The following is a 23,263-nucleotide window of genomic DNA, read 5'->3' on the forward strand; positions in this document are numbered from 1 at the left end:
AAAATTATTGAATATGATCCTTAATGGGACATAGTATCAAAGTCACCCAAATAATCACTGAAGCACTACAACCTCTGCAGCAACACTTCAACGAGTTAATAAAAAAGAGACAACAACTTCCAGTTACAATGTTCTTCCAAAAGGTTTCAGCAAAATAACCTTCAATTATCAAGGATCCCCACTCATCGACATCATGATGGTTTTGCAGTCCAGGATCACCTGAAGTAGACAATCCCCCTTCTGACATATCATCAGAAGATCAATAGTAGCCTAACACTACATCACAATGCCTATGTCATTCACCTCACTTCATCTCATCATATAAGCATTTTATCATCTCGTATCATCACATGAAGAAGAATGGGTATTCCAAGAGAGAGAAAGAGGGACTACATTCATATAACTTTTATTACAGTATATTGCCATAAATATTCTAGTTTATTATTAGTTGTTGTTAATCTCTGTGGCTAATTTATACATTAAACTTTATCATAAGTATGTATGTATTAAAAAAACACAGTATGGGCCGGCGCGGTGGCTCATGCCTGTAATCCCAGCACTTTGGGAGGCCGAGGCAGGCGGATCACCTGAGGTCAGGAGTTCGAGACCAGCCTGACCAGCACGGTGAAATGCCGTCTCTACTAAAATTACAAAATTAGTCAGGTGTGGTGGCACATGCCTGTAATCCCGGCTACTTGGGAGGCTGAGGGAGGAGAATTGCTTGAACCCGGGAGGTGAAGGTTGCAGTGAGCCAAGATCACGCCATTGCACTCCAGTCTGGGCAACAAGAGCGAAACTCCATCTCAAAAAAAACAAAAACAAAAACAAAGAAAAAACAGTATGTATAGAAAAAACACAGTATTTATAGGGCTCAGTGCTAGCTGTAGTTCTAGGCATCCACTGGGGTTCTGAGAACACATCTCCCTTGGATAAGGGGGCTTGCTGTAATTTTAAAATCAGGTACCAAAAGAAGACTCCAAGGTTTCTGGCATACTGAAGCCATTTGTTAACATAGGAGAGACTGTAGAAGGAGAAGGTTTGGTGCTACAGAGAAGAGTAAGTATGCAGTTGTGACAGTTTTAAAAGTTAGTCTTCAAGTTCTTTAAAACTCCTCTCATCAAGAAGTAGAGATGAATTCCTCTCCTCTTGAATAAGGACTAAACTTAGTGACTCATTTCTAACAACCAAATATGGCAGAAGTAATACCATGTGACATTTGAGACAGTATCATAACAGGTGATACAGCTTCCATCTGACTTTCTCTCAGAATGCTTGTTCTTGGAACCCAGCCACCATCTACCGAGAAAGTGTAAGCCACAATAAGAAGCCACATTTAACTGTCTTGGCCAGTAGCCCCAGCTGTGGTCCTAGCTGAAGCCAGTATAAACCACCAAACATGTGAAAAAGGAAGCTTTTGAGATCATTCCAACCCAAGCCGCCATCAGACAACAGTCACGTAAGACTCTAGGAGAGAATAGCATAGTTCAACCCAGTCCATGCCCAGAACAGTAAGAATTAACAGTAATAAATGATTGATATTTTACTCTATTACATTTCGGGTAGTTTGTTACACAGCAATAGCAATGGTAGTCACAACAAAGGGATCACAATTTCACTCTTAAAATTATTCACAGCATCTTTCATTACTCAGACAAACATCACTGGGAAAACAACTCATTTTCTTTCTTCAAAATTATAGTCAAATTAATTTTTTAAATCTAAGGTAGCAAAGTCTTATTATTATATTGTGAAAATTTGTAAAATATTGAAGAAGTATTTAGCATATAATAAATTTTAACAGGCATCAAACCAGCTGTTAAATCTTAAAGACAAAATTGTTATCAACATAAAAACTGTGCATAAAACTGGGCAATGAGCAAGCATATTCATCAAATAAACATTTTATACAAATAAAAGGAGTAAGCATGTATTAATTTCATTAGTGAGGACACCATGAAAAAATGATTTTCAGTAACTACACAAAAAAAGTAAATGAATTTGGTAGAAGAAATATTGAATTTACATATTCCAAATGTAAAAATGGTAACCAGAGAAAGCTGGCATTAATTTGAGAGCAGTAGATGATGTTAACTACAGAATAAGATGAAAAGTTCCAGTGAAAAATTTTTACTGTTAAAATGTTTTTCAGTAACTGATTTTTAAAATGAAATTTTTTCATAATGAGTATACAAAATATTTAGAGAAGTTATTTAGAATTTATTTAGAAATTATTAGACTAGAGAAGTTATAATCACATACAAAATTAAACAATCATCAGATAGTATACAAAATCACACTGGTATACAAAAGTGATCAAACTGAATAATTTATCATTGCTTAGGAAATAAAAATTGTAGTCAGAAAAACAGATTAGTTCTTTAGAGTGACCTGAATAAGATGAACAGCAGCAAACAGGAATTAATGACTTGTATTCAAGAATTATCATATGTATGGGATAATACTATATACACCCTTCACCTGTAGTCACACATACCACATTCTCACACTCATCATCGTCTTGTTTTATGGCTACATAATTATGTACACATATATACATACACACATATATATGGGTATATACATTTGTATATTTATATGTGCACACAGTATGTATACACATATATAAACATCCATGTGCATATATGTTTAAAAGTCCATTAACAGACTTGATAAGTACACAAAACCAAAATGTCAAAAAAAAAAAAAAAAAAGAACTAATAAAAACATTACTAGCTGTTTCATACCTGAAGTTGTAGGTACTTCCACAGTAATACTACTATATGGTGGAGGGGAAGAATCAGTTTCAAGTGCTGGTGCTGAGGAGGCAGCCTGCACAATCTGCGGTGCTGGGTTTGAAGTAGATGGCTGCTCTATGGCCGATAATTCCGAGTTATCCTCTTCATTAAGAAGCTAAGAGAACAAAAGAAAAAGAAAACATTCATGTAATGCTAATTATTTTTTAAATTTAGGCTAATTTTAGGCTAATTTTATCATTTCAGACACAGGATCACTTTTTGGCCAAACACAAAGTAAAATGGCATTTTTAGATAGTATACAAAATCACACTAGTATTTCAAAGTTTTTGAAAAACAATTTGTAAAGACTTAGTTATTAAGAAGTTCAGAATTTTCAGTTTCTTTACAATAAAGTTCAAATTAAGAATTTATAAAGAAAATATCATGATTCAAAATAGATACAAATTCATATGATCCTACAGTAGATATCAAAGGTCCACCACATTGCTTGGATAAGGGGGCCTACTGTAATTTTAAAATCAGGTACCAAAAGAAGACTCCAAGGTTTCTGGCCTATTGAAGCCATTTATTGAAATCAGAGAGACTGTAGAAGGAGAAGGTTTGGTGTTACAGGAAAGAAGAAGTATGCAATTGTGACAACAGTTATTGCATACTACAAAGAAAAGCAAAAATCCTAATAACATAGCCACAATACCATCTCTACTACCATCTCTTCCTACTTATGAGCCTCCTGAAAAAATGTGTGAATCTAGAATAATTAGAAATGAAAGCTGAATTAATGAAATGGAATAAAACAGATAAACATTCTAAAAATGTGGAGTACTCTAAGTAGGTTTTCCCAAGTACAAAAAAAATTACTAAAGCAAGGCTGGGCGCAGTGGTTCACGCCTGTAATCCCAGCACACTGGGAGGCCAAGATGGGTGGATCACTTGAGGCCAGGAATTTGAGAACAGCCTGGCCAACATGGTGAAACCCTGTCTCTACTAAAAATACAAAAATTAGCTGAGTGTGGTGGCGCACACCTGTAATTCCAGCTACTTGGGTGGTTGAGGCAGGAGAATTGCTTGAACCCGGGAGGCGGAGGTTGCAATGAGCCAAGAATGCGCCACTGCACTCCAGCCTGGGCGACAGAGCGAGACTCCATCTCAAAAAAAAAACAAACCAACAAAAAAATTACTAAAGCAAAACGAGTTGATGTGTATATAAAACTCTAGCAAATGTTCTTCATCTCAACAAATTCACTGAGAGTTCAATAAATGTTAATAACATGTTGAGATCTTTAATCACTTAACTCAATCTTCACAACAACCTAGGAGATCCTAGGAGACAGAGACTGTTATTATCACCAATAAAAGGAAAACAATAAACAAACAGGGAGTACAGAAACTAATTTGCCAAACGTCACAACAGTAAGAATGGGTAAAGTAAGGAAGTAAAGCCAAGCAGTGTGACTGAAGACCTTTTGCTTACTTACAGTAATCTTTGAAATGGTCATTCTTCAGGAAGTGGTAATAACTACATGCAGACAAACTAAGATGAGTCAAAGGCATCAATACTAACTATAAAAAGTGATTCATCAAGAAGTACTTTGATCCTTAAATATATTTGGCAAAAAGTCTTACTAAAAATTTTAAGATACTTTTAAAACTGGAATCTCGATTTCAAAAGAAACTACTAGTTTTCCATATTATTTAATTTTCATATTTTGATTTATTCCTGTTACTCTAAGAAATTCAATGTTAAAAATAATCCCCCAAATAAATTTTGTCAGAGCTAGTATACATACCAATTTGAATGTGAAGTAGCAAAATGAAAATGAATTTTGGAATTTAGAAAGAGCAGCATGTTGGACTGGGCGCAGAGGCTTGCACCTGTAATCCCAGCATTTTGGGAGACTGAGGCAGGCGGGCTGCTTGAGCTCAGGGGTTCAAGATCAGCCTGGGCAATATGGTGAAACCCAATCTCTACCAAAAAATACAAAAATTGGCCAGGCCTGGCATGTGACTGCAGTCCCAGTTACTAAAGAGGCTGAGGTGGGAGAATCACTTGAGCCTAGGAGGATGAGACTGCAGTGAGCCGTGATCATACTACTGCACTCCAGCCTGGATGACAGGGTAAGACATTGTCTTAAATAGAAAAAAGAAAAGAAAAAAAGAAAAAACTAAAAAAGAAAGATCAGCATGTAAATTTTTGCTCTACCATTTAGGACCTCTGATAAAATTTTCTCCATGCCTTAGTGTTCACTTATTAGCTCTGAATGCAGTCAAAATCCTCATAGGGTTGTAAAATAATATTTGGAAAGCATCTAATATAACAACCAACACACTGAAGGATTTAACAAATACTATTCTCCCACTTCTTCCCTTTTATTTAGTTTAGTTCATCACCTCAAGGAGAAATTATGCGGTACTCTCTAACAATCCAGTCAGTAGTCACTCATCTTTAAAATAAATAAGTAAATGCAAAGTAAAACAAGAGGTCAATTTATCAATTTACTACACATTGCTTTTCCATGTCTTGGTAAATGATCACACTAGCAAAACATTTTTGTGAGATAGTAAATGTAGTATAACTGAACAAAACTGTCACAATCATGTCTAAAATCATTTTTGAAATTACTAAGACCACTGTTTCCACAAACATACCATTAAGAGTTACATAATTAAATCAATTCACATAAATTGAATTCTAAAACCAAATAAACATAAGTGAATTTTATGATTATGAGTCTTATGAAATTTATATTTCTTGAAGCACTTTTCAAGTAGGCACTAAATGACCACCCTCTTGACTAGCGACATGTTGCACCTGGTATTACAATCTGTCTCCCATGTCTTCCTACTACATGGTATCCAGGAGAATTCCTCACTTAATTATCTTTAAGTGATAATATTTTAAGACCAAAAATGTTAGATGAGCAAAGAAAGTCAAATAAAAGTACAATACAGATATCTACTTGTTAATATCACCTAAACAATTAATTGTGAAGGTGTCGAAAAGGGAAAACCACTTTTCCACATCTCTTATTAAAGTTGCAAATGTAGATACAGCGAGCTTTATATGCAAAACAGCATTCTTCCAGTTTCTCACAAAAAAACACTCTTTACCACATTAAATACAAAAATGTGCTCCCCAGAATGACCAACTTACTTTCAAAAACTGTCAGAATTTACTCAAATAACTAAAATGAAAGGAATAACTACAAACACTTTTATATATAAGCTCCAAAATAAAGCTTTGGAGCCTATAAAACATGCCCTAATTTATTTCAACTGCCCTACCTAACACCTACGGTTTTGACAAAATTATAATATGTGAATATTACCATGCATCAACAGTAAAACTCACTAACTCAGTCAACGACCTCTACCTACTGTAGCATATATAACTTTCAATTTACTTTAAATAATATTATGCAATTTTGATATCTTTGTGCCAGCAATAAAATTGACTCTATGAATTAACCAACTTTGATTGCCTTTTAAACAAATTCATTACAAGGGTTAAAAGAAAATCATATTTATCAAATTAGACAATTCCACTTGAGAATAATTTCTCTTAAACATGTTCTCCAATGGTTCTATTTGACATTCATTAACAATTACCTAATAGCAAAAAGGGAGGAGGGGGAGGCAGGAGAAGAGGGGACCTACCTGTATACCGTAATGCGCTAAGCTCTGTGCCCAATTTATACATCACCTCAAAAGCTTCCAGCTTTTCCTACTTATAAGTCTCCTGAAAAAATGTGGGCAATATAGCACATGAGAATTAAACTGTCTTTAATATATCAACCAGGGTGGTGAAAAGTTGCACAGCGAATGAACCAAAATTTTTTTCTTTTTGTTTAAAGAAAAAAAAATGACAACAGAGCTGTCTTAAAAGCATTTGTAGCTAGTCTTTACAGATGTATACTGAGTGTTTTTAATAACAAGAAAACTGTAAGCATTATGATTAACTCTAGCTGGAAGCACAGCCTTCTAGTGTATAAAGATTGTTTCTTTTACTTTTATTGGCATTTATCCTGTATAATAACCTTTCATTCTATCTTAAGGTGATAAAATATTAATGTAATAACTGGATGCTTTGCTTCTGAGAAGCTAGAGACCTCACTGAATGTTCTCTAAAAGTAACAAGATAAGACTGTGCAGATGCGCTATCAAGTGTTGCTTGGCAAGCAGTGCACTACATTAGAGCCTGGTGGGTCAGCCAGCAATGTGACCTCTTCTCATTTCTTTTCTGTTTTAATTTGGATGTAGGTTAGACCTACAGGAAGAGAACTGTAATTTTTTACAAATCATTTTTAATGTAGGAAAAAAAAGTGATCTAAACAGCCTATGAATATGTATACTATCATATTATTACTATGTTTAGTATCAGAGGGCAGATCCAGGAATAAGAGTCATTGCAATGAGATAAATTTTAGCTCAATAAAAAACTTGGCTGACTGTGGTGGCTCACACCTTGTAATCCCTTTGGGAGGCCAAGATGGGAGGATCACTGGAGCCCAGGAATTCAAGACCAGCCTGGGCAACACAGGGAGACCCTGTTAAAGTAACAGCTCTCCATAAGTGGAGGTTATGTCTGTCTTGTCGAACACTCTGAAAATATTAAATAGAAGTAAGTCCCCCAAAGTACTCTGATTCAGCCTTGGTTAAAATTAAAAGAAAATATAATATAGGTCACCAGTCATAATGACATAAGATGGAAAGCTCTGAGAGAGAAAAACCTTGCTAACACAAGTATTTTGACGTCTCTAACAGTACTACTTTCCTTAATATGTTGCCATTACTTTTAATGGCAAAATCACAATTACTTTTGCACCAACCTAATAAATTAAAGAGAGAAGGCTGAAGAACATTAACTTCTCAAAGACCTCCAAGGAACAAAGAAGTCAAACGGGTGGAATAAAGATCTTATATAAATTTCTATTTAAAAAAGAATCACAACTCTGGTCAACTTCCTTTTCATGTGTTAAGACTGCAACGTAAATATACTAAATACCAAGATTCCCTCCTGGAACACAACATGCTCTCTATGGCACATTCATTTGTTGTGTTTACACTCCTTTGATTAGGAGAGATACGCTTCTTGAAATCTTACAAAATATCAAGAGAAACATACTCTCTTCAAAATTCTATTTACCTTACTCAGATCTTATCTAAGGAAACAAGTATTTACGAATCTGTCCTACAATTATGACTCTTTGTCAATAGGTCAATATGATCTGAACATATGGCTTGCTGATCTCCTAATCCTTAATGAAAAAAAAAAAAAAAAAAAGAAGAGAAAAAACCAACATAAAGGAGAGAAAACATCTGAGTGTGCTGGGTTGACACCTTCTCACGCTTTCTTTCCCTCTAAGGTTGTCTATCTTCAAGGACGCTGCTCCCTGCTGGACTCCACTCACCCTCTCAAAGTCTTCTGAAAATCCAACAATCTAGAGCCCATCAATTTATCATGAAAAGCCCACAATGTATGTCATTAATGTCTATATGTTTCATCATGGGATGATGTTCAGCTCAATTTTTGTAGTTTTATATCACAATATGTGTTAGATATATTTTAAGTTTACTTTTAAAAGATGGCATTTTGGCCGGGCGCGGTGGCTCAAGCCTGTAATCCCAGCACTTTGGGAGGCCGAGACGGGCGGATCACAAGGTCAGGAGATCGAGACCATCCTGGCTAACCCGGTGAAACCCCGTCTCTACTAAAAAATACAAAAAACTAGCCGGGCGAGGTGGCGGGCGCCTGTAGTCCCAGCTACTGGGGAGGCTGAAGCAGGAGAATGGCGTAAACCCGGGAGGCGGAGCTTGCAGTGAGCTGAGATCCGGCCACTGCACTCCAGCCTGGGCGACAGAGCGAGACTCCGTCTCAAAAAAAAAAAAAAAAAAAAAAAAAGATGGCATTTTTTGAAGTCTGGCAACGAACTTGAGTTTGTGTCTCTCCACAGTACAATATCTTGATTTCATTAAGGCCTGGAACTTTTTGAATATTTGTTGGCGACTATGCTGGGTGTTAAACAGAGTAGACATGTGATTGTCTCCCTAAAATCCTTTCCATAACTCTTTCATTGTAAGTCCACAGTAATTTCTGTGGGAATTAACCCACCCTACTCCAAGCCTAACCCCAACTACATTAATCAGGATACTCCTTTGGCATGACAACTGGTTCCCAACCAGCATGGCTTTCCTCCTGTGTAGGATACCTGGGTCAAAGCTAGGTGATAAGGTAACCTAAAATGATCCAATTAAAGATGATGGCATATTTTAATATTCACATAAATTAATTGAGCTAATTTCCAAGACAAATATGGTTTTCATCAAATTGTTTTAATAAAATGACAACACAGAGTGATTCTAGTTTTTAAGATTTCCCTCCTTAAGTGGCTTGGAGACCATAATTTAGAAACCAAAATGGAGAAGCTACAACCACAGGACCAGCCCAAACTGAGCCTACTCTGTCAATAACAAAATGTCAAGTACCTTTTAGGTGTAACAGATTCAGAGACTGCAAGACATGTAGCCTGGGCATATGCAACAGAAAAAGCTTGACTTCTAACAATCCCCACAACCAAAGAATCCTCCCCTCAGAACCAAGAAGACTGGGATGTGACCAAAAACAGGGGTCCATTGGCCTGGAAGATCTGAGACTACAATCCACATCAATATACCTTTCCACAAATGGTCAAATTCGCGGCTCTCCAATCAGACCCTGCCAAGCCAACATTCCTAAATCCTTTTCCTGGCCCTCTGATCCCTTAAAAGTTGCCTTAGAGCCTAAACTGGGGACACGGTTTTGAATCTGTTCCTATCTTTTTGCTTACCAGTTTTGTAGTAAAGCCTTTCTTTTCTCAAAAGCCAGTTCCACATACTACTGGGTCTCTGTGTATCCATCAGGCAGCAACAGCAAGCCCATGTGCTTGATAGCAAGGCTGTTTCAATGCATTTTTTAAAAGCAGAAGACATTTTAAATGATAGTGTTTGAATTTATAAAACTATTTAAATTTTCAAGTTTTCAAAATATCCCAGTGCTTTGGTTTTCACAAGCTAACATACTAGTATTCTATCCAACAAAGCCATCGACAATATAATGATAATGGTAACTAGTAATCAAAGGTTTTGTTTCCTTAATCAAATTAAGTAAGGACATTTTGACAGATTCTCCAGAAAGTTTCTGATTGGCATGTACCAAAAATTAGTCAAAAATGGGGTGGCTAATAAAGTTTGAAAGTCAAATTGTGCAAAGAATATATACATAATAATAAAAGACTGAGGTCTCACACATTAAAGCATAGAAAAATATCAAAATATTCAGCAATCAGAATCTGAACATTAAGAGGTTTTAAAAGCAAAACTATTTAGGGAGAAGAACAGAAAACAAGAACTAGTAAATTCTAATTGCAACCATTTCCTTCCAGGAAACATTCACTCACAAGTTTGTGCTGCTTTCTGAGTCCCTGGGGGCTTAGGGACACCTGGCCATCTCTAATTAGATTTGGGAATTATGTCTGCCTTCCCAATCAGATCATAAGCTTTTGATATTTAGGAAATATGCGTTGTTCATCTTGGTATCCCCTAAATCAGGTAACAGAGTTTAGGGCATAGAATTGGCTTCACATTAAATATACTGTCCTCTAAACCTTGTAGAGTTTTTCCCTCATGGAAATGGGAGCTTGTCAAATAATGGATGCAATATGCACTGAATACATCAAGATTCAGTATTACACACCTCACAGATTTCTACAATTCCCACAGCGCTTTACATATATAAACTTGAAATATTTCATATTCAACTGTTACGAAGCAGTCACCATAATTTAGTAAGTAAATATGTGCCCCTAAAAGTTTACAAAATTAAACAATGGTTTCTGAAAACTACAGGTCACTCAATATGTATCCTAAACAAGAATGTAAATTCCAACCCCACATCACCCAAGCCTTTATAATAACTACTACTTTAGTGACGGCCATGCTTACCATAGCTAGACGAGAGAGCTAAGGAAATCAAACTATTTTACCCCAAATTATACGGCTTTGACATAATTTGAGATTGCTATTCAGAGGGCCTGCAAACAGAAGTAGCCCTGAAAAGCCATCTTTTGTGAGAGATTTCCATCTACAGAGAAAATCTACGTTGACGCAGCCAGGCTTTCTCTGAGGGCCTTCCCTTGTCCAATCCAGGAAAGTTTAACTGAGACCAATTTTTTTTTTTTTTTTTTTTTTTTTTTTTTTTTTTTTTTTTTTTGAGACAGAGTCTTGCTCTGTTGCCCAGGCTTGAGTGAAGTGGCAAGATCTCAGCTCACTGCAACCTCTGCCTCCCAGGTTAAAGCGATTCTCCTGCCTCAGCCTCCCAAGTAGCTGGGATTACAGGTGTGTGCCACCACACCCTGGGTAATTTTTGTATTTTTAGTAGAGACAGGGTTTCACTCTGTTGGCCAGACTGGTCTCGAACTCCAGACCTCCATCACCATCTAGCCAGCACAGCTAGAATATAAAGCAGGCAGAAAAATATGAAAAGACGAGACTGGCCTAGGTGCCCTGCCTACATCTCCTTCCTGTGCTGGATGTACATTTATTTGGTCTGGAAAGCTGAGTAGCAAGGAGAGCCATTCTGAGTCCCAAAACTGAAAACTGAAGCTTGCAGATGCAAGGTCTACTGTGGGACCTTGTGATTGTGTGAGTTAATAAACCTCTCTCTCTCTCTCTCTGTGTGTGTCTCTCTCTCTCTCTCTCTCTCTATGACTAATACAACTCCTCCCCTTGGCCAAGGGCATTCCAAAGTTAACCTGTAAAACTAATTCAGGCCATGATGAGAAGAGGGAGTGGACATGCCTCATTACCATTAAAATCAACACAGACCTTAAGGCTGATAGAACAGACTCTTTAGGTCTGATAAGAAGCATTTATAATTGATTCTCTCTGAAGCCTGTTACTTGGTGGCTTCATCTGAATGATAAAACCTTGGTCTCCACAACCTCTTATCATAACTTCTTTCTATTGATTCCAAGTCTTCAGATAATAACTCAACCAATTGCCAATCAGAAAATCTATTAATCCACTTATGACCTGAAGTCCCCACTCTCCACTGCCCCCCTACCCATTGTCCCACCTTTCCAGATCAAATAAATGTACATCTTACACATACTGATAGATATCTTATGTATCCCTAAAATATATACAACCAAGTTGTAGGCCAACCACCTTGGGCACATGTTGTCAGGACCTCCTGAGGCTGTGTTGCCAGTATATCTTTAAGCTTGGCAAAATAAATTCCTAAATTAATCGAGACCTGTTTCAGATACTTTTTGGGTGACACAGTAAAAACGCCAACTCTAGAATAATTTTATTACACAAAACACATGAAACAACAGCACACAGAAGAAATGTAAATCAATAAAAATAAAATATTTCTAGTAATGAAGGAAGTAAAACTGCACGTTGGAAAGAAGAGAGTTGGAGTTGAATTAGCTAGTAACAGTATAAATAAATTCAATCACCTTGAAGAGCAATCTGGTAATTCCTACTGTCAAGAGATGTTTGAACCAGAGCAACTCCATCTTGAACAGGAACTGGGTAAAATAAGGCTGAGACCTACTGGGCTGCATTCCCAGAAGGTTAAGGCATTCTTAGTCACAGGATGAGATAAGAGGTTGGCACAAGTTACAGGTCATAAAGACCTTGCTAATAAAACAGTCTGCAGTAAAGAAGCTGGCTAAACCCCACCAAAACCAAGATGGCCAAGAGATGACCTCTGGTTGTCCTCACTACTACACTCCCACCAGCAAGCATCCTGACAGTTTACAAATGCCATGGCAACATCAGGAAGTTACCCTATGTGGTCTAAAAAGGGGAGGCATGAATGATCCACCCATTGTTTAGCATATAATCAAGAAATAACAATAAATATGAGCAACCAGCAGCCCTCAGGGCTGCTCTGTCTATGGAGTAGTCAGTCATTCTTTTGTTTCTTTACTTCTTTAATAAACTTGCTTTTACTTTATGGATTTGCCCTGAATTCTTTTCTTGCATGAGATCTAAGAACCCTCTCTGATCCAGACCCCTTTCCAGTAACACTAGTAAAGGTAAAAGTGTGCAGGACCCAAGAGTTCTACTTCCAAATGTTAACACTAGGAAATTCTCACATGGAAATAAAGTGGTATGTACAAGAATGTTCAAGGCAGCAATATTTGTAATGGTGAGAAACTTAAAACAACTTTCTAGCCAGTAGGCAATAAATAACTATTATCCCATGATTTATAAGACTAATTAGATCTATATTAACCATCACAGATAAATCTTTAAAACATGCTGAATGAGTAAAGTTCAAAAAGTATAAAACAGAATACTATAACAAATACATTTTCACATAATCTAAAACTAAAATACATATTATAATAAAGCATACATGTAAGTATTAAAAGAAAAGCAGAAAAACATTCACAGAAATGATAAATATCAGCTTCAGGATAACGTTAAGAGGATAAACAGATGAGGAAAAGCATAGAATGTAATGCTTTATTTCATTTCTTTAAAAAAAAAAAGTTCAAGATCTCAAACAAATAATACAGCAAGATGTTAACACCTATTATGTCCATGGTGGATATAGAACTATCTTTTACTTTATGTTTGAAATGTTTCATAGTTTTAATGTTTAAATTTTTAAAAAAGTTCATCCTGCCAAGTTGTCTTCCACGAATAGACATTTTTAAACATGAAAGAAGACAGAATACACAGCACCCATGTGTCCTTGAAAAAGCAACTCCCCGTGATGAAAACAAGACAACTAAAAACTCAATCAGAACAAAAACCACAGAAACAGAAAATCCATGGAAAAGATACAATGGTAAGCACTAAATCCATTTAAATATAGACCTAAGGCTAAACATAGAACTAAAGACTAACTTCTGGTAAACAGAAAGCAAATATTATATGCCCTAAAAAAGCAAAAATACAACATAAAATTCAGAACTGAAGAAAGAGATGACAGAACGTATGAACAGCACTCAACTTCATCTTTCATAGCAGGGATTTCATATCTCATATATAAACTTTAAACATGCAGTTTTTAAAAATACTCCGATTTCTTACTGTTTTTTTTTTTTTTTTTTTTTTTTTTTTGAGACGGAGTCTTGCTCTGTAGCCCGGGCTGGAGTGCAGTGGCCGGATCTCAGCTCACTGCAAGCTCCGCCTCCCAGGTTTGCGCCATTCTCCTGCCTCAGCCTCCTGAGTAGCTGGGACTACAGGCGCCCGCCACCTCGCCCGGCTAGTTTTTTGTATTTTTAGTAGAGACGGGGTTTCACCGTGTTAGCCAGGATGGTCTCGATCTCCTGACCTCATGATCCGCCCATCTCGGCCTCCCAAAGTGCTGGGATTACAGGCTTGAGCCACCGCGCCCGGCCTCTTACTGTTTTTTATAAACCATTTTCCTAATTTTAGTGAACTCTTATAGAACCTAAGATTTTTGTGGCAAAGAAACCTTTACCTAGAGTTCAGCATTTACCTAGAGCTTAAGGTATTTTTCCCTTGTTATTAAATTCAAACAAAATCATAATTTAAATTTTTTGTTTTTTAAAATAGCATAATCCCATAATTATGAAATTATTCCTGTCTGTCTATACATAAGCATGAATAAGACGATGTTCACCAAATGTTAACATAGGTAAGATCTGGGTGCCTAGACTGCTTGTCTCTTTATACTTATATGTCCTGCTATATTTTTAAAAAATAAAGTATATATCGCTTATTTTTCGAACACAAAACGCTCACACATGTCAGTCTAACACTTCCCATTTTAAAACTATACCCTAGGGAACTAACCAGAAACTTAAACAAGATTTCTTTCTAATGTTGTTCATCATGATACTACAATAATAGGAAACTGAAAACAAAAACAAAAACAAAAAAAAACTACTTGTCCAAAATAGAAGAGTTAAACAAACACGCTGTATCAAGGTAATAAAATATTATACAGCCATTTTAAATGGTGTTTTGAAAGACTCTTTAACAGTGTAAGGAAATGTTCATGAAAAGATGTTAAAGAAGTAACAGAGTTGTGTCTGTGTCTGTGAGAATCATATATTATTCCAATTTTAGATAAGACAAAAATGTTAACAGTTTTTAAATGACTGTTAATAGACAAAATAGGTATCATGGTTGCTTACAAGTTGCATTTTCTTTTTTATTTTTCACTTTTCTGTATTTTTTCCAAGTTCCCTAGAATAGGGATAAAGAAAGGAACATATCTTTCTGTTTTTAATGTAGGACAGAAGGTAACATGTTAAAGAGATTTCCATCTGTGCTTAAAGGAATAAGTTTCTACAAGTCAGAAAACTCGTATTTGTTAAATTTCTCCATGATGATAAACAAGATCATCACAGATTCTACAACCACTCAAAAACCTCTGATAATTATTTTCATCTTCACAAGAAAGTACATAAACACAGATATGATGTAGGTTGCCATCAATAATTTAACAATAATAATACATAGAGTAAAAACCAGCATGTATCCACTTTAAGGTGATGATTTTCTAATGAAACCCAGTTTAGAAGTTACAATGATTCGTAAGGGCTTTTTTTTTTCTTTTTCTCTTTCCCACTTGTTACAAGATTTTTCCTCATAGTGCCCTTTTGCTGTAACTAGTTATTACCTACACTGTATATTCATTTATATAATCTAAAATGGCATTCTAGTTTCACAGCAATACTACCTATTCTTTGGGAGCTTTTTGGATTTTGGGGTTTTTTTTAAAGGCAAGGTCTTTCTCTGTTGCCCAGGCTGGAGTGCAGTTGCACAATCATAGCTCACTGCAGCTTCTAACTTCTGGGTTCAAGCAATCCTCCCGCCTCAGCCTCCCAAGCAGCTGGGACAAGCAGACACCATCACGTCTGGTCAATTTATTACGTTTTTTGTTTTTTTTTTTTTTTTGTAGAGTTGAAGTTTTGCTATGTTACCCAGGGTGGCCTTGAACTCCTGGGCTCAAGCAATACCCTTGTCTTGGCCTCCCAAGGCGCTGGGATTACAGCCATGAGCTGCTGCACTGGCAACTACCTATTCTTTAGAACTCCAATAGTAAGGATGACACACCCACATTGTGAGCAACATGCCACCAAAGTTCCAACTGCTTTATTCAACAATCCAGCTAATAAAGGACTCTAGCAACCTTTCCACAAGCAACTCTGTGAGAAAATGTTCATTATCCACCTAGCACAGTAGCAGTAAGCTATTGTGGCAGTAACTATTGTGTTGGTCAGTTTTCTCCCATTGATGCCCCATGCATAAGTGTAAACAGTGCTTCTTCAACCCAAATTAAACTCCAGAAGTCAGACATATTCACATTATCTGAATGCTCTATGGTAAGAAAGTACAAAAATGCCAAGAACATGTTACAAGGATGCAAGAGCAGATGGAACAGGCTCCTGCTGGCCAAATCGGCGATAATATGAGCCTCAAAATAAATTATGACAGTATCAGATTATAACTCATAAAATAAAACATGAATCCATGAATACATACCGATATAAATTAATAGATTGGGAGCAAGAGAAAACTGTTACAGAATTCTAATTAATAAACATAGAAAAAAAGGAATTAGGAAATCACCATTTGACAACCACTAAAGTTATAACTATTTAAGGCAAGAACCACCAATGAATTTTAAAACCAGTGAGTGAAAGTATAATAAAACAGAGCTACAAAATAACTGACCTGAACCTTTCTAAAACATTAATGTAATGAAAGACAAAAAAGAAAAAATTAGAGAACTGTTGCAGGTAAAGAGACTTGATAACTGAGTGCAATGTTTAATCAGAGATCAGATCCCAATTTTTTATAAAAATGTATTTTCTTTTGCTGTGTAACATTAGTAGGAAAACCAGTGAAGTATGTTTAATACTGCACCAATGCTACAGATTTTGATAACTGCACTCTATATAAGAGAATGTCTTTGTTTTTGGGAAATACACACTGAAACATTTAGATACAAAGAAACATCATTTCTCCCATTTACTTTAAAATGTTTCAAGGAAAAAATGTACTTGTATATAAATATACATAAAGAACTCATCACAAAACAAATGTGGTAAAATATTATTTGGGGACAATGGGTAAAATATACACAGGAATTCTTTGTATTATTTTTGCTACTTTTCTGTAAGTCTAAAATTATTTTTAAATAAAGTTTAAAAAGCAAAATGCTATATAGTAAGAAAGCAGAATATATTGTATAAAAACAAGTACATTAATTTAAAACACTACGATTCAGTATCTAAAAATTTTCACTCTATCTCTAGAACCCCTATATGATGATTAACTCCTCTATACCTTCAGCCATTTTATAAAATGATCTCTCCACATTTAACTGAACTCCAACTTTCCATGAATGGGACTACATCCCTCAAAGCCCTCTCAAGTAAGAGTGCTAATCCTCACCTCTCTCCCTCTTATCTGGGAACAAGACAAGGAAAATTTTCTTGGATATTTTCAATTCTAGATCAAGAGGCTCTTTTGAAGTTCACACTGTCCATATAGCCTGCCAGACTCTCTATCGCCCTATTCTTATCAGTGGCATTGACAGAAGTCCATTTATTCACAGGGAGTAAGATTTATAAGCCAGCTCTCCACCCACAATATCATCCCCTCAACCTTAAATCCTACTGTAATACAAGACAACTAAACCATCCTAACACCTCAGCTACAAAACAAGAAGTAATGATATCTAGAGTTGGGTGGTTCAGTACACCTCAGTTCTCTATCCTCTGACAGAATGCCTGATCTGGTTGGTCACCTAGAACTGCTTCTTCTCGAAAACATTACATTCACACAACTTGGTTCTTGATCCCAACCTCCTGGCCTCAACATTTTTCATTCCTTACTTCCATGGAGCCTATTCTCTGGGCCCTCTATTCCCCGCTACCTGGTTTTATCTTCTACCCTATGTAGTCTGGACTATAAAATGCAAAACTTGCATGACATTCAACTGCACCCTCAATTCTCTAGTCCTCTTATCCTTGGCCACATCTATCCCATTAAGACTCAATTTGGGATAAGTCTGTCTACTGCCTTCTGGTGGAGGAGGAAAACAAACCACGTGACTATGTAGATGGCTGCCACAGCAAATTTAGTTTCCAATTCCAACAAGGCCATCAGAGTTCACTGACATCGTGGCAGGTGTTCCAATTCCACCATTCTCCACTTCCAACCATGAGACTCTCAGTCAAAATCTTTGCTTCCTATTTCATGTAGGAAAATAAGCTTTCAAGCAAAAATTCCTTTAACTTCTCTCCTCTGCAGCTCTAAACTTAGCATTATGGCATCCATCCTAACTTATGTTCTTCACTCCCAAATGCCAGACAACTGTACAGAGAAGATCTTGCCTCCCAAAGGATTGTTTTTTCTTTAAATTCTCTCTCCTTCCTTTTCAACACTGACTTCTTTCTCCCTACCCACGTGTATATTCTATTCACACCATACTTTAAAGAGAGAGAGAAAAAAAAAAACCTCCCCCCAGCTAAAAATAAACACTTTTTCTTCTGCTTTTTGAACTATTTCCATAGCTCCCTCTTTCCTTTAGTGACAAACATCCTGAAAAGAAATATATATACGTATGTATATACTCCCATTTTCTGCACTTTTTTTATTTCCTCACCAATTCATGACCATGTGGCTTTCACCCAAACATCTCTTGCTTAGAACAATGACCTTCTAATTATTAAATCCAAAAGCCTATTTTCAGTCCTCATACTATTTAAATATTTAATATACTCAACACACTTAACTGTACTTCTAATTAGTTTTTCTTTAACTATTCCCTTCTGATTTTCCCTCTATCTTCAACCATTCATTCTGTTTCTTTTGTAAGGGGCTTTATTCTCCTCAGCCAACTTTAAAGAGTCTTATCTAAAACTAAATCCAGAGCTACGGATACTGTCTCTGACCCAGGGACTGGACTGAAGCTGGATAGTGTGTAATTGGTTTGGTTTAAGTTTCATTTGCAAGGGCATTAAAGCAATTAACCCCACGTAATATTGTTAGAGTTACTATTAGAAAAATTATTTTGTCCTTTTTAAAAATTAGCATGATGTACTGTCTTACTTAATTTCACATCTTTTTAGAAAAAAAGTTAGTTGCTAAATGAATAAACTAAAAAAAGAACACGATTTGATGCCAGGAAATCTAAATTTAAGATATAGATCCACCACCTACCAGCTGGATAACCTTGATGTTATTAATCTCTTTGAGCCTCTTTTTCTTTCTATGATTCGTGCATTTTCATTCAGTCAATTAATCATCCATCATTCAGCTAACATTTACTAAAAGCCTAATATGTTCCAGGTACAATACTCGGTGTAGGAAACACGTGCAAATCCCATCTCATTAATCCCTACAACTTCTAGCTTCTAACAACTAGAAGCTCTGAGGCAAGGTCATAATAAGTATGACTTCAGCAAGAGGAATAAAGGAAAAGTCAACATATTCTACCATAGGCAAACCAAGGAGCTGAAACCAGTAAGGACCAGGCCTGAAACACCAACTTCCTTCCCAGAAAGTTTCATTCTTCCCTCAACAAACTCAGAGAAGCTAACAACAGAATACTCAAGCAAAATTAAATACAGTAACATCAATTACTTAGACATACTGTTGTTAGTGATTCATCCAGGAAGCATAGCAAATGCCAAGACACCACTACAGACGATAGTTAAGGGGTTGATCCATCAAAGTGTTATATGCCAAAGCAAAAACTCCAAAGTTGGCCGCTAAATCTAAACACATAATTTGAATAACTTCAGAATATCGAAGACGAACACACATACACACACTATCACTCACTCTTTCTGTTTCCCTCTCTCAAAGTCAGCAATCATGTAACCCCCATAGTAATTCACCAAATCACATTTTTTAACAGACTTCATTTTTTAGAGATTTAGATCCACAGTTAAAGTCCACATAAGGTACAGAGCTTTCCCATATACCCCCTTTTCCCAACACAGGCAAAGCCTTCCCCATTAACAACATTCCTCATCAGTGAAACATTTGTTATAACTGATGAACCTACAATAACATATCATTTTTACCCAAAGTCTACAGTTTACATTAGAGTTCACTCTTGGTGCTGTTTCTATGGGTTTCGACAAACATATAAGGCATCCACCATTACAGTACCATACAGAGCACTTTCACTGTCGTAAAAATCCTCTGTGCTCCACCTATTCATCCCTCCCTCCACACTAACACCTGGCAACCACTGATTGTTTTACTGTCTCCATAGTTTTGTTTTTCCAGAATGTCATACAGTTTAAATCACATAGCATACAGCCTTTTCAGACTGGCTTCTTTCACTTAGGAATATGCATTTACATTTCCTCCCTGTCTTTTTGTATTTGGACAGCTCATTTCATTCCGGTTCTGAATAATAATCTGTTCTCTCTATGTCTCACAGTCTATCCATTCATCTATTGACAGCCATCTTAGTTGCTTCAAAGATTTGGCAAATATGAATAAAGCTGCTATAAACATACATGTGCATGTTTTTGAATGGACTGTAAGCTTGCAACTCCTTCAGGTAAATATCAAGAAGCATGACTACTGGATAGTATGGTAAGAGTATGTTTAGCTTTATAAGAAACCGTCAAACTATCTTCCCAAGTGGCTGTACCAGTTTGACTCCCATCAACAAATGAGAGTTCTTGTTTCACATTCTCACAAGAATCTGTTGTCCGCGTTCTAGATTTGGGCCATCGTTAACAGGCATGCAGTGGTACCTAGTTGTTTTAACCATCATTTCAAAATGATGCAGAGTATCTTTTCATTTGCTTACTTGTCATCTGTATATCTTCTGTGGTGAGGTGTCTCTTAAGGTTTTTGTCCTGATTAATAGGGTTGTATTTTAAGAGTTCTTTGTATATTTTGCATAGCAGTCTTTTATCAGATGTCTTTTGCAAAGATTTTCTCCCAGACTGTGACTTTTTATTTTCTTGGCAGTATCTTTCGCAGAGCAGAAATTGTTAATTTTAATGAAATCTAGCTTTTTACCTTTTTTTTCTAAAAAGTCATCACCACATCCAAGGTCATCTAGCTTTTCTCTTATGTTATCTTTTAGGAGTTTCATAGTTTTGCCTTTTACATTTAGATCTGTGATCCGTTTTGAGTTTGTGTAGAGGGTGTAAAAGTCTGTACTTAAGTTCTTTGTGGTTTTTTTTTTTTTTTTTGCATGTGGATGTCTAGCTGTTCAGCACCATTTGTTGAAAAGACTATCTTTGCTTCACTGTTTTGCCTTTATTCCTTTGTTAAAACGAGTTTACTCTAATTTTGTGGGTCTATTTCTGGGTTCTCCACTCTCTTCCACTGATCTATTTGCCTGTTTTTTCACCAACACCACATTGTCTTGATTACCATGCATCTACAGTTAACTCTTGAAGTTGGGTAGTGTCAGTCCTCCAACTCTGTTCTTCTCCTTTAATATTGAGTTGGCTACTCTGAATCTGTTGCCTCTCCATGTAAACTATAGAATTTGTGTGTCAATATTCACAAAATAGTTTGCTTGGATTTTAATTTGGATTTCACTGAAAATACAAGTCAGGTTGTGAACAACTGGCATCTTGACAATATTGAGTCTATCTATCTGTGAACATGGAATATATTTCCATTCATTTAGTTCTTTGATTTTTTTCAAAGTTTTGTAGTTTTCCTCATATAGATCTTGTCCATATTTTGTTAGATTTATACTTAAGTATTTCTTTTGGGGGGATGCTAACAGAATTATGTTTTTAATTTCACATTCCACTTGTTCATTGCTAGCATTTAGGAGAACAGTCTTTTGTGTATTAACTATTTATCCTGCAATCTTGCTATAATCACTTCCAGGAGGGTTCTGTTTTATTTTGGTTTGTCAATTCTTTCAGATTTTCTACACAGATAATCAACTCCTCTGTAAACAAAGATAATTCTATTTCTTCCTTCCCAATCTATAACTTTTATTTCCTTTCTTGTCATATTGCATTAGCTAGAACTTCTAGTAGGATGTTGAAAAGCAGTGAAGAGGATATCCTTGCCTTGTTCTTGTTCTAATCAGGAAAACTTTTCGTTTCTCATTACTAAGTACAAAGTATGACGTTTGATATAGGTTTTTAGTAGATGTTCCTCTCTATCACTAGATTGCTTAGAATTTTATCATGAATGGGTGTTGGAATTTAATGCTTTTTCTGAAGCTGTTATATGATCATGTGATTTTTCTTCTTTAGCCACTGATGTAATAGATTAATTAATTTTTGAATGTTGAACCACCCTTGCATACTTGGAAAAGATCCCATTTGGTCATGGCACATAATTAATTTTACACATTGTTGAATTTTACTTGTTATTTTGTTGAGGACTGTTACATCTGCATTTATAAGAACTATTGGTCTGTAGATTTCTTAAAATATCTTGTCTGGCTTTGATATTAGGGAAATGCTGGCCTCAGAGAATGAGTCAGCCTTCAATTTTCTAGAAAAGACTGTAGAGAACTGAAATAATTTCTTCCTTAAATTATTGTTAGACGCTATCCTTTGAGCATGTCCTCCAAAACTCCTGTGATACAAACTTAATCTCCAGTGCAACAATGTTGAGAGATGGAATCTCCAAGAGGTGATTTGGTCATGACAGCTCTGTCCTCATAAACGGATTAATGTAATCAGTGCAGGAGTAGGTTCTTGATAAAAAGATGAGTTCAGTTCCCTTCTTTTTCTCTCATACTCTCTTGCCTTTCTACTTTCTGACGTGGAATGACATAGCATGAAAGCGCTCAACGGATGGCAGCACCTTTAATAATGAACTTCCCAGCATCCAAAACTGTGGGAAATAAATTTCTTTTCTTATAAACTACACAGTCTGTGGTATTGATATGGCAGCACAAAATCAGACTAGGACAGAAGAATTCTCCAGTGAACCCATTCGGACCCGGTGCTTTCTGTTTTGAAAGGTTCATATTCCTTTATTTTTGTATTAATAATGCCCATTTTCAAGTTATACTGATCATTATAATGCCATATCTCTTAAGGCACTAGACAATTTAAAAACACTGCCATACTGAGGTTTTTAAAGAAAACAACATGACTAGCATTTTCTAGTAAAAATGTAAAAACCTGAATTTCATTACTTCATTTGTCTGCAATAGGAACTAAGATGAACAAAACAAAAAGATTCACACCCAGGTTTAACGGTCTCTAAATTCAAGCTCTTTCTATTTTAAGATGCCTCCAATAAAAATTCACAGGTAGTAATCTCCTCTCAGCACAAATTGACCTTTATGAGTATTTGTAAAGCTGATTTGAAGGTACACACTCAAACACACACATCTTTGAATCCATCCACCCACTTCTCTTTAGTGACACTACCCTAATCCAAGCCACTATTATCCTTTACCTAAACTACTGCCATAGCTTCCTAAATAAATTGCAGACACTGACATCTGGGAGGGTCCCACAGAAAAGGCTGGTTCACCAAGACATGATAAAACATCGAAACCAAGA

At 36.1% G+C, this 23,263-nt stretch overlaps 1 protein-coding gene across 2 annotated transcripts in view; it reads right to left on the minus strand.

The window, feature by feature from the left end:
* LOC105481709 (Nedd4 family interacting protein 2) overlaps window positions 1–23,263 on the minus strand; it is a 70,538-nt gene that overhangs the window by 31,281 nt on the left and 15,994 nt on the right. For both annotated transcript variants that reach the window (XR_011614713.1, XM_011741418.2), the window contains exon 2: window positions 2,745–2,910. Coding sequence is in view for 1 of the 2 variants with exons in the window: in XM_011741418.2 (XP_011739720.1) it covers window positions 2,745–2,910 (166 nt within the window). In the remaining variant the exon portion in view is untranslated. The remainder of the gene's footprint in view (window positions 1–2,744; window positions 2,911–23,263) is intronic.

The sequence above is a fragment of the Macaca nemestrina genome, chromosome 16, assembly GCF_043159975.1.
Source record: "Macaca nemestrina isolate mMacNem1 chromosome 16, mMacNem.hap1, whole genome shotgun sequence".
Lineage (NCBI taxonomy): Eukaryota > Metazoa > Chordata > Mammalia > Primates > Cercopithecidae > Macaca > Macaca nemestrina.